The sequence below is a fragment of the Colossoma macropomum genome, unplaced genomic scaffold (genome assembly GCF_904425465.1).
Source record: "Colossoma macropomum unplaced genomic scaffold, Colossoma_macropomum, whole genome shotgun sequence".
NCBI classification, from domain to species: domain Eukaryota; kingdom Metazoa; phylum Chordata; class Actinopteri; order Characiformes; family Serrasalmidae; genus Colossoma; species Colossoma macropomum.
The window spans coordinates 27,762,880-27,775,544 of record NW_023494790.1 but is presented as its reverse complement, the minus strand read 5'-3'; the positions used below and the strand labels follow the sequence as shown (position 1 = coordinate 27,775,544).

The 12,665-nt window shown below is 39.4% G+C and overlaps 1 protein-coding gene across 2 annotated transcripts in view; it reads left to right on the top strand.

The window, feature by feature from the left end:
- The window catches only part of abcc3 (ATP-binding cassette, sub-family C (CFTR/MRP), member 3), a 67,290-nt gene that overhangs the window by 40,584 nt on the left and 14,041 nt on the right, over positions 1 to 12,665 (top strand). Inside the window, exons 16-23 of one of the 2 annotated variants that reach the window (XM_036572907.1) lie at positions 810 to 936; positions 1,014 to 1,190; positions 4,602 to 4,769; positions 5,954 to 6,137; positions 6,314 to 6,422; positions 6,763 to 6,919; positions 7,234 to 7,444; positions 10,299 to 10,612. In XM_036572907.1, the coding sequence (XP_036428800.1) occupies positions 810 to 936; positions 1,014 to 1,190; positions 4,602 to 4,769; positions 5,954 to 6,137; positions 6,314 to 6,422; positions 6,763 to 6,919; positions 7,234 to 7,444; positions 10,299 to 10,612 (1,447 nt within the window). Of the gene's footprint in view, positions 1 to 809; positions 937 to 1,013; positions 1,191 to 4,601; positions 4,770 to 5,953; positions 6,138 to 6,313; positions 6,423 to 6,762; positions 6,920 to 7,233; positions 7,445 to 8,514; positions 8,826 to 10,298; positions 10,613 to 12,665 lie in introns of both variants that reach the window. The other variant, XM_036572908.1, reaches the window with a different exon arrangement.

Below are 12,665 nucleotides of genomic sequence, written 5' to 3'. Positions count from 1 at the left end.
TCACAAAGCCTGTGTTCATTTGCATGGACATTCTTGGAAGATGACTGCTAATTTTGCCACCCCTACTGGAACAAAGTGTCGGTGGACTGTCTGTAATTAGCTCTTTCAGTAAATCTGAGTCGTGTGTGTTGTGTTCTTTATACAGAATATTTTGACCAGTACAAATATACTTATATATTCATACTTACATACATGTAGTAGATGTTGTAGAAATCTATAATTGTTGAAGTATTTATAGAAAAACACAATACAAAAACAGTCAGTATGTTTCAGCAGAAAATCATCTGACACGTCTGAAATGTCCTTGCTTTGGATGGTCATGTCAGTTTAATTAGAACATTTTCACTTTTGTGAAATGCGCAAGTTTGGACACCCCTGGTGAAATGAAATGTTTTCTAATCGAAAATATGTAAACACGTCCTATACAGGGAACAAACTTGAATATTGAACTTGAATTTTTCTGCATTTTTGGACAAAATTTCTGTTTATTTGCTGTGTTTAACATGTTGGAAAAAAATAAAACACAAAATAGAAAATGTGCCATAACTTTTGCACAGGCCACACTTTATGTTTTATTCAGCAAATAAGCAGTATATTTTTAAGTATATCTATTTTGCATCAAAATGTGCAGAAGTGTGCTTTCTGTAGAGGACGTGTACTTATTTACACTTAGAAAATCAAAAAATATGAAAACATCACAGACTCAAAGTTAATGTTTAAGTGTTTATAGTGTGTAATGTCATAGAGTTATTAGAAATGCTGATTAGAAGCATGTGTTCATATATAATGGTCTATCTGTATATTTGCAGCATTAATGTGCTGGTGCCCCAAGGCTCACTGTTGGCAGTGGTGGGTCATGTGGGCTGTGGAAAGTCCTCTCTGGTGTCTGCTCTGCTGGGGGAGATGGAAAAGCAGGAAGGGCATATTTCCATAAGAGTGAGTGGACTTGTACATTATTCTCCTGATACTGATACTGTTAGATGTCCTAACATACTGCCTTTCTCTTGTATTAGGGCTCTGTGGCTTATGTGCCCCAGCAGGCATGGATCCAGAATGCCACACTGAGAGACAACATCCTGTTTGGCAAGCCCTATGTGGAGCAGAAGTACCGTTCTGTGCTGGAGGCCTGCGCCCTCACCCCTGACCTGGAAGTGCTTCCTGGAGGTGACCAAACAGAGATAGGAGAGAAGGTATTACTGCTTTTGTTTTAGATGCATAAATAGCCTTGTTTTTACAGATCATCAATTATTGTTTTTGTTGCACATTTATATAATCATCAGTTCTGACCACACCAATGACAACTAGTGATAATGTTGGGTGGGAGAGCAGAAAAGAATATCACCTATCAAAAGCTCACACATTGACCCTCACATTTAAGAGCCCCTTCACAACTGCAGCAATTGAACGATGTAATGAGCTGTTTAGCTGTCTACAGGTCACACACTTTTAAATGTTGATGTGTACCATTACTTAATGGCTAACAGGGCAATCACACTATCCTTCACAGCACGACTGCACTTTTCGTCCACTACAACATGAACAGAAGATGACAGGGCTGCCAACTCTCACGTTTTGGCCGTGAAACTCACGCATTTAGGTTTAATCTTACGCTCTAACGCCACACTTGACATTTCCCACGCATTTTTAAGTCTCTCCTCAAATCAGCCCACCGATTTATCTGAACGCTTATAAATAAAGTTTCTCACTACTCCAGCTTTACTGTCTAAAAACACTCTGGACCGGTATTGCTGACTTACTTGAACAGTGGAAAGATAAAATTATCAATACTGAGCAAAAGCAGAACTTAAAACCAGCTTTCCATCTTTGCTCCTCTAAAGGCTTACCTGTTGTCACTCCTTATCAAGTCACTTAATGTGACCAATTATAATTTCCTATAAATATGAGTAAGTTTTAAAAAAAAGATATTTGTATATATTCTATTTAAAAGTAATGGTTTTATTATAAATGGATATGTGTGTTGATGTGGAAACAGGTCAGGTTTGAGTGTGGGTAGTGACTGTGATGCTGATGCAACTTCTTAATAATATTTGATGGCCATATTCATAACAGACGTCTAATGCTGTGGACAGAAATAAAAGTGAATTAGAATCTTCTTGTGTCAAATATTTCTATCAAATGGCTTTCATTACTGGCAACAAGACATTTATCAAGAACCTACAGTAGTGAGCGTAAAGATCAATGTGCAACCAGGACAGAAAGAATAAGAATGATATAATCCTAAAAAAAAACATACCGCTCATCCTTGTGTCCACCTCTAACCCCCAAAACCGCCCCCCAACTCCCTGCCTCTGGTCCTCTTCCCTGCCAGGCCTGGCCTAGCCTGCTGAAATCTCACTCTAACAAAAATGTAAATGTTGGCTGCCTTGAGATGATAAGATTTACATTTAAATCATTCCTGAAGGACTCTGTAAAACCATAAATCCTGAATTTTTGTTACCAGCAGATATAAGGTTGAAATGTCCATGTTATAATATCTGAATGTCCATGTGCAGCTGAAATAGCACCACTGTTAGCTTGGCGCTAACATTTTACTGTGAATTCCATTAGGATGCTAATAGAAATTAGCAGTATTGCAGTAGTGTAAAGTGAATAAATGACAGGCTTCTTATGAAGTAAAAAAACACTGCCATGTGATGACATGCTATTATTTTACAACTGCTTCAGACATAGGAACAAAGATTTTGCAACCAGACATACCCGCCCCAACAAGCACTGACTGCAGACTGCTGGAGGGCGGAGCTAGGCATTTAGCTTACATGGATAATGACTGTAGCGGAAGTTTCACTCTGTGTAATATGTCATGATTCATTTTACACAGAGTTACAGACAGGCTGAGTGGATCTACAGCATGGGCTAAAATCTAAATCAGCCCCACCTTTTCATTCATTCATTCACCAATTCATTCAGACTTTTCTTATGACTTTTTGGTGGCATTGGGTCAACAGAAAGGCCAGATTAATCAGCTTCTAGGCATTTGTTAACCGCAGGTAAAAAGATGGGGTTGGTCAATGAAATATTATTTTGATGCCTTTTTTTCTTTGAAAGAGAGGGAGGGCCTAGCCCCACTAGCCCCTTTATACCAGGCGCCATGGACCACACAAACTGATTGTGGTTGTGTTTTTATGACTAGTTCTGTTACCTCAAATGATTTATGTTTCGAAACTGTTTTCAGTTATACTTATTTACTGTGTTGAATACATGCAAGCTTTGTAATATGTACACATTAGTAATGTGAAGGGACGTAGGGAAAAAATTCTGTTTCACCAAGAGCTTTTCAGAGTAATGTGCTCCCACACCTGCGTTTAAAAAGACTGCTAAGCTGGCAGTAAATTGCAGGTTGCTTTGTTACAACTATACCATTCAAACTAACTTATAAACATTGACACAAAACACTATTGTGGTTAAAATAACTACAACATGCCAATTGCACCTAAATATATACGTAGAGCTGTATGTGTTGAGCAAAAGTTTGGGTTTCCCCTTTTTTTGAAGTGAAAACAAGTTGAAACATCCTCTATAGAGAGCACACTTTTGTACATTGCACAATTACTGTTTATTAGCTAAATTTAACATATTGGGAAACAATAAAATATAAAATGTAACAAACGTTATGGTACATTTTATATTTTATGTTTTTTTTCCAGTATGGTAAACTTAGCATATTAACAGCCATTGTGCGATAATGTTTGCAGAAAAATGTCACATTTAAGTTAAATATGTTATTTTCACTAAGAAAATGTTCACTTTATTTTCAGTTAGAACATCAACAAAACATTTCCTTTGACTAGGGGTATTCAAAGCTTTGCGTTTGACTGTACATAATAGTCTCTCTGTATGTTAGCAGCATTAATGTGATGGTGCCCTAGGGCTCGCTGTTGGCAGTGGCAGGTTGTTTTTTTTTTTTTTTTCAGAAAAATAACCTATTTAAGTTTGTTCCTCGTAGAGGATGTGACATCATATTTTCACTTTAAAAAATCAACAAAAACATGTCATTTGACCAGGAGTTTTCAACCTTTTGCTGTGACTGTATAGCCTATATACAAAATAAAAAATGTCCATCATGCAAAAATACTCTCTTATAACTTGTTCAGTTGTTCCTTCTCACAAGAAAAGCAAAGAAAAAACACATTTTCAACCAGATAGTAAAACCAACTTGCCTGGATGAAGTGATAAGTAATCAGTAATATGATTAAGTAATTTGATTATTTAAGTACAGATAATGCCAAGCTTTCACCAGACCTGCGTCATTCCTCAGGTAACAGCAATGCTCACTTTAAGCTGGAAATTATTTGTCATAAGAAACTGCTAATATTCAACCAACTGACATAATATTTGGGGCTTTTTTGCTGTCCTTTTTCTTTACTTTGCAAAGCTGTTACAAAAGCAGTAAACCTTGAGATTTTGTGTTACTGTGCACCGCATCGCTGCTGTGATTTGGCACAAGCCGAAGGCCTCCTCCTGTGTTCTGTTTCCTAAGTATCATGTTCATTTGCTCTCCTATTAAGCCTTAATTAATCACTGGTGCTTAGTGGATGAGTTGCTGATTGTTGGGAGTGTCTTTGGGCGTTTTGTTTATGCAGGGTATTAACCTGTCTGGAGGCCAGAGGCAGAGGGTGAGCCTGGCCAGAGCTCTCTACAGTGAAGCAGACGTCTACCTACTGGATGACCCTCTGTCTGCGGTGGACGCCCATGTGGCCAAGCACATCTTCGACAATGTCATTGGGCCCGAGGGAGCCCTCCGTGGAAAGGTAGTTTTAAAGACAACTTCAGACTTTGCTCCATGTGCCTAAAGGCCCTGCACAAGTTGGGAAGGCTCAAAAATGAAAAATGAAATGATTTCCAGTTCTCTATATCATTAGTGTCTTAGCATCTCCAGTGTATCTGTGACATGTTATTTCATCTCTTTGTCCATTCAGCATGAAATGTGCATATAATGCAAAGGGCAGGCAGTGTTTTCAAATGGTGTCAAAAAACTGAAAGAAAAAAAAAAGTTTTGATATGACAGCAACAATATACTTTCTCCTAGGCTGCGAGGGACTGCATACTTTCCTTTATTGTATTTAAATAAGTGATGTTCCTCATGTTTGAACCTGGATCACGGATCAGGTATACAGATGAGGTCAGAAGACTTACTCAAATGATGCCTCTTATCTGGTGATATCAGAGCCCTCTCGGGAACAAGATGCTTATCTGTCCCATGTGGTTTATATGTAACAGATACTACCAGTCACACTTCTGACCACCTGACAATTAATCTAGCTGTTTTACATACATGTCTCTCAGGGCATGTACTTCCTTTACAAGCTTTGAAACAGTTTTGTTGCTCATGCCATCCATAGATAGGCATTTTGACAATTTTGCCATTTGAAAATGTATGTTTTAAATTGAATAGTGTGTGAATATCCCAACAAGTATTTTGTTGTTGTGAATTAAAATAAATGGAAACGTGATTTTACATATTCTTTTAAGTACAAGGTATTTAAGTAAAAGTTATTAATTTTTCAGCATCAAGAAAAACAAGCAGAAAAATGAAACAGAAGCCTCAACGATTTAAAAAAAATAAAAATAAATTTCAGTGTTCAGTGTGTCCGTTCTTTGCATTTATTACAGCTTCCGTTCTTTTCAGGGGACTTGTCTTTAGTTTTTCAAAGAAATCTGCAGGGATAGTTTTCCACACCTCCAAAGTTTGGTCTTAGGAGAAAGTCGTTTTTTCTGCTTTTCTCAATCCAAGTAATCCCTGTCACGTTCAGTGATGTTGAGATCTTCTGGGTTTTTGGGGTGCCCAGTCCATTGTTAAGAACGATTATTTTTTTGTGAGTTCACATTTATATGAGTTCAAATAGTATATTGGAATGACCACACCCATCCACAATCCATAGTGCTGTTGTAATTTTCCCTTATATTAAAAAACTGTGTGCGTGTTTTGGTGTAGACGCGGATCTTGGTGACACACGGCATCAGCTTCTTGCCCCAGGTGGATAACATCATGGTTCTGGTGGATGGCATGGTGTCGGAGATGGGCTCCTACCAAGACTTGCTGAAACAGAATGGGGCCTTCGCTGACTTTTTGAGGAATTACTCCCTGGAGGACATCGTAGAGGACGATGAAGTGACGGGTACACAAGAGAAAACATATAAAAGGAAAATTAAAAGATGAAATGAGGCCATGGCCATGAAAATCGTTTCTCGAGGGGCCAGTCTAGACAGCAGTAGTCACATTGTTTCTAATTTTTTCCTTTTTTGTCTCTCTGTGTGTATTTTTATCATTTGGACACGTGGCTGGGCGTCCCAGAGGTGCTAATGGATGAGGAGGAGTCGTTCCCTGATGACGCTCTCAGTAACCATACCGATATGGTGGACAACGAGCCTGCAGTCAACGAGGCCCGGAGACAGTTCATGAGGTAGAGATTGTGTGCCTTGAAGGGTCTCTTCCGTTTTATAGATGCGTTTTCCTTTGCGCTTCTTGTTCTCAATTGCGTCTGTTTCAAATCAGCACAAAAGCTCACACAGCCTGTGGCACTCTAGGAATGGCTTCAAGGCTTTCCTGGCCAGCCGTTCTTTGTACAAATTACTGGAGTGCTGTAGAGAATGCAGGCCTTTGTGGACATTGTGAACAGATGCTTAATGTGCAAAACAGATGCTTCTAGTACTAAAAGGGATCTCAAAACACATCATAAAAATTTCTAGATATCTGGGTCATGGCCCTTGGTAGCATCTGTGCCAATTTTGTTTTCTTGGCAGGCAGATCAGCATCATGTCCAATGATGTGGAGAACCCAAAGACAAAGTCCATCCGCAGGCGCCGCTGCAGTGAAAGGAGACATGGGGACCCGCAACAGGAGAAGAAGGAGGCCAAAGGGGAGAAACTCATCCAGGCCGAGACCACGGAGACGGGCCGGGTAAGTGGCTCACTGCTGCCCCCATCTGGAGTGTGAGGGGTTTTCCACTATGCATAGTTCCTTTAAAGGTCTTGTTTAATTAAAGTCTTTACCAAGAGTTAGAAAGTTTGGCTATTCAAGCTAAGTTGAATAAGAAAGGATGTGGAAGTGGCATCTACAATACAATGGAGTGGGCATCTTTGTTGGAGCTGGAGTCACATTTGCTCATCTTGGATGAATTTCAGAGATGATTACATATAAACATTGTATTTTCAAATGGATAGTGTTGCACAGTACGTTCACAGTGTATTTATCTTTTGCCGCATATTATTTAGGTGAAGTCCAAGGTTTACTGGGAATATGCAAAAGCGGTGGGGCCTCTGCTGTCCGTCTTCATCTGTTTCCTGTACGCCAGTCAAAGCGCAGCTGCTATCGGAGCCAACATCTGGCTCAGCCAGTGGACTAATGACGCCAGGAACGACACAATTGCACATGAGAAAGTACATATGAGAGTGGGGGTGTACGCAGCACTGGGCATTACACAAGGTACGGCACAGGTCCCTTTTAGTGATGCTTTTGTTACTGTGATGGTGTATGGCATCTGCGCATGATGGGTGGGTTTGGATTCCACATTTATATCAGAATATTTTCACTATCTGGGCAATAAGGGTATGAAATCACATCAAATAATAATAAAAAGAATACTTCTAATAATGAGTGCTGCACTCAGATGAACATTTTTGGCTGTAACAAAGCCAAAATTTAGGACACACTGGACTGAAAACTGAAACAAAAAACATAAAAAGCTAACAATAAAGCTAGCAATAAATAAAAGCAGCTTGCATAAAATTATTACAGTATGTAGGCTACAAAATCCAACCATGAAATAACTCCACACACCTGATGTTTTCATTGCTGATCTGCTGCTGCTCAAACTTTTTGAACGTGTCTCTGCCGACTGGCTCAGGAGAGTGAAAGGAACTGACAATATTTTTAACCGATTTCTCATTTGCATTAACATTTCTTTGGCTGAAAACCAAAACTAGTTTTCTTAGCAGAAATTTAGTAAAATAATTTTGGCTCTCTAATTTAGTGAACATGTCTAATAATAATGCTAGTAGTCTAATAGTCATCATCATCATTAGTAGTTTTAGTAGTATTCTTATACTATCTATGTACTTTCATACATTTTACACAATCATACACATGATACCTTTGAAATAGTTTACATAATGATTCATATTTAATTATCTTGTGAGCGTGGCTGTTTGTGGTTTAGCGTTTTTAAGCTTATCATGATATCTCCGATTTGGATAAAAGTCACACAGGTTTTCACTTTTATACTTCCTATCCTTACAAGCTGCCTATAGTTATTTCTTGATGACGAATTTCTACATTTGATTTTTCCTCTAGTGTGGAAACTACATGTTCTACTGTGAGTGGTACTATGGGATTTATTTGCGAGGGTTGTTCTTCTGTCTTTGGCCTGTGTTCCTGCTCTGTGAAATCCACCACCCTCCCCCAAACCCCACCCCCCAGTACCCCTCCTTCTGACCCTTAGCAGGCCACTATAGTGTAGTGACTCTCTTCCTCCTGCTCTGCTTTCTCTACGGCAGGCTTCCTGGTCATGTTCTCTGCCTTTACTCTTGCCCTGGGGAAAATCCAGGCCGCCTGTAAGCTGCACCAGGGCCTGCTGGACAACAAATTTCACACTCCCCAGGCTTTCTATGACACTACCCCCATAGGGCGTATCATCAACCGCTTCTCCAAAGACATTTATGTGATCGACGAGGCTCTACCTTCCACTGTCCTCATGTTCCTGGGTACCTTTTTTGCCTCCCTGTCCACCATGATCGTTATCATTTCCAGCACTCCCATCTTTGCCGTGGTCATTGTCCCCTTGGCTTTGATTTACTTCTTTGTACAGGTATTGTGTGAGGTTTATGTTTGCAGCGTTAAAACAGCAAAGCATTTTGAATAATGATTACATTTTTCTTCCCCCTTTTCGAGGTTGGAGCTTTTGTGCTTCAGGCTGCAGCAAAGCAGACAGCAACGCGGTTCTGGTCGTGATTTCTCAGTGCATTTGCGTTTCTGTTCTCCTGCTTGGTTCTCTCTCTCTCTCTCTTTCTCTCTCTCTCTCTCTCTCTCTCTCTCTCTCTCTCTGTCTCGTGCTGTTTTTTTTCTCCTCCCCTCCCTAACCAAGTATTCATTTCCTCTCTTTCTCTCCACCAGCAGCCTCCCCGCCCACTTCCTGCTCTGCCTGTTTGCTTTCACAATCTCTCTCACATACACGCAGTCACAGTCATACACATTTACACAAACACACACACAAACACTTGTACAGTCATACATTGGTTTTTAATGCCTGATTGTTGCTTCAGGATTTGTGTATGCATAGCCAGAGCCTCACCAGTAAGACTGTGCAGAAATCTGGTATCTTACTGACCCCTGGTGGTGATAATATGATATTACATGATATTATGTACCTGCCTTTATGTATTGAATATGTATGACATACATGACATTATTAGATTAAAGCACCTTGTAATTTCATTGTTAGGTAACACCGAAAGGGCTGTCTAGCTCGTTTGGCTGGTGGATAACAGCTACACATCCTTTCAGACCCAAAGTTTTTTTTACATCTGAAGCAAAAGTGGAGCTTGATGTTCTCTTCTCTCTCAAAGATGAAAGATGAAATACTGTTTATCTGATCTTGACAGTTTTGGTGATCTACCAGGTCTTGACAGGTTGTTAGGAGTCCCATTTTCTCTATACCTTTTAAGCCTTTTTGAACTGCTTTTTTTCAGTTATTTTCTTTTAGATTTTCTCTTCCTTATGCAAATGGATTGATTATCTTATATCTGATCTCACCAGAAATATCTCCTGAAAAATAAATAACTTGTACTTATTGTTCATTTCTAACTGGAAATTACATAAATGAAAGGTGGTCTGTAACTTTTACATAAAATTGTAAATGTAGAGGCAAATTTCATTGCAGATAATGGATCTTTGATCTGACCCAGCAGTATTAGAGCATTAGCACTGATAGTTTGCTGTTTGTTTTGGGTGACAGACTCAGGAAGACATCTTCAGTGTTTACAAATGACTTTTTTTTTGCAGACTTTTTGCAAAGTCAAAAGTGTTCTGACCTTCAGTATTAAGCTGTATGGGTTTGTTTTAAACTCTACAGAAACACTAAGCAGAGTGCTTACCTGAACAGAGCCAGAGCTGTTGCTTACCGTATAAGAGTGTAACTACCTGTAGGTGCTGGTGACAGTTCCTCAGTGTCTGTTCTTGTTTATCAGTGCTTCCAGACGTGAGAGCGAGATAGTGTGTGAGAGCAAGTATTAACGCACCTCTTCCTCGTTGTCTTTCGCTTGTGCTGCCCCTCCCCTCACAGGTTTGCTGATTCTGGCCAACTGTTTACTGTGCCGGGCCTACAGTATGCTGAAGGCTGCCCACACCACCCACCTCAACATGCTCCACGCTGTTCTGAGGGCACCGCAGGCCTTTTTCGAGGCCACCCCCTCAGGACGCGTGTTGAACCGCTTCAGCAAAGACGTGGACACAATAGACACTCTCATTCCAGACAATATTGATATCTGGATGCGCACTTTCTGGTACACAGTCAATGTGCTGCTCGTATGCTCTGCCCTCACCCCTATGTTCCTCATAGTCATAGTGCCGTTAATGATGTTCTATTGGTGGGTCCAGGTAAATAGGAACAAGTCTGCTAACTCATTAATACAGCATGCTAACGTGTGTCATTGTTTTTTTTGTTTTTTTTATTATTTTCTCGATATTTTGTCTTTAGCTGCATTGCCACTGTCGTAGTGTTGTAGTTTACACCATGTGGTTTGGTCGTTTAGTTTTTAGTGTTCACAGGGTGTCGTCTGTCTCGTAAACGAGACTCGACTCCCTGTACTTTTTTATTGTTAACGACTGTTCTTTATTCAGATTAAAACTCAGTGTATTGGAGTAAAAGATCACTGAGGCCTAAAGACGTTACTCCCGAGATTATATAGAACCTGAGGGCCAGATGTACTAAGACTTTTGCACCAGGTTTCAGACACAATTAGGACACATTCTACCTGAAAAAGTAGGTATGTAATGCATCGGCGTGCCTAGACTGTGCAGCAACCTGGGGCTCAGCCCCAAGATAAGATGCTCAAAATGATAATGAAATCAGAATTAGAACGTGATAATGCTCCGTGTGATATTGTTTTTCCCAGTAAATAGATTTCGCCCTGTTTCTTCTTGTCATTTTAAGGGGGAAAAGCATCTAAAGCAAATAGAACCATTTTAAAATTTAGATTAATAGGTATTAGCTGCAAACAAGTGGCCTATGTCAGTATGTTTCTCACAGTAGTTTTATAGCTGCCATTATTGTACTGTTTTCTTTTCAGTTTTGCATGACGTTCTTTTCTGCCCATAATTTGCCTTTATTTATTTTTTCTAAGATAGCATCACTATTCTTTTCCTCACAGGAAAGGGACACGTGTCTTGATTTAGTTATGTTCCCAAAAGAGTACGCACATCAACATGTTAATAGTCTGTAAAAAAGTTTCATCATTTCATTGTAAGAAGACATTCATGTTGATTTTTTTAGTCACCACCGCTATTTTTATCCTCCAGCCACACCTGTAGTTTAACGTTGCAATGGTTTCAGTTTTGATATGTTGCACTCACAAGTAAACTCCAAACCAGAGAGGAAAATAAGAATGTTAGGAGGCTAAAGCACACAGCAACTGTGTAAACAAAGTATGCCTACAATAACACTTATCCTATTGATAGCTCATGCTTTATAATGACAAAATAATTAAAACATATTATAAATAATAATATCATATATGTTCAGTATGGAGTATAACAACCTGGAACCAGGAACCTTGTGCACTGCGTCTTTTTACATACGTACATCTGGCCCTGATAATCTGTGCCTCAAACTCATCTCAAATTTTGTAATTGATACCACAAATGGATAAAGTGCATAAAGAACGGCTGTTTGCAGCTCTAGTTTGCAGTGGGTTTAGGATCTGTAGAAGTAGACAAGAATTCATTTGTTGTGTTTGTTTTCTGCTTTGATAAGTTTTTTTCCATGTTTTCATGTTTCGGTTCATTTGATCGGTCTGATTTCTCTTTTATTTATCACTAGCATTGTTCAGTGTTCCACTCTTAACACTGGCTTAGTACTAATATCTCGGATAACATACAGTAGTTCAAGTGGACCTTTCCTTCTACCTGTCATTTAGCCTGTAAAACCGCAGCACTCTGGGCTTGAGGGCTATTCATGAGCGAAATGAATAAGTTTTAACCATTTTCAGTTTCTTGCATCAGAACTACATCAGCTTAGGACTCACTGATTTAAAGCCTAACATTTTTATGTTGAGCTCTGCTTTACTGATTTGGATCCAAGCAGTTAGCAGATACCAAGCAGTTAAAGCATAGCAGTACTAAACCTAAGCTAAATTGACCATCCTTGCTGCTACGTGATAGGGTGTGGGGCTCCTGTTTGTAGACTGTCATTATACTCTGGATAAGTGTTTCAGAAGACTCCAATCTAGTTAAACAACCTGTGATTTTTCCATATGTGCATTTTCCACATGTTCCTCTGTCTTGAAGTACCAAGGTTCTATAACCAACAATCTCACACTACACTGACATAGCTTACTCCAGCTTCCTTTCTTTTTCACATATTGCTTTTGATTTAGCTTCAGCTTTGCATGGCGTTAAAACCCTCCAGCCTCTCTCTCTGTTTTTTTTTCTT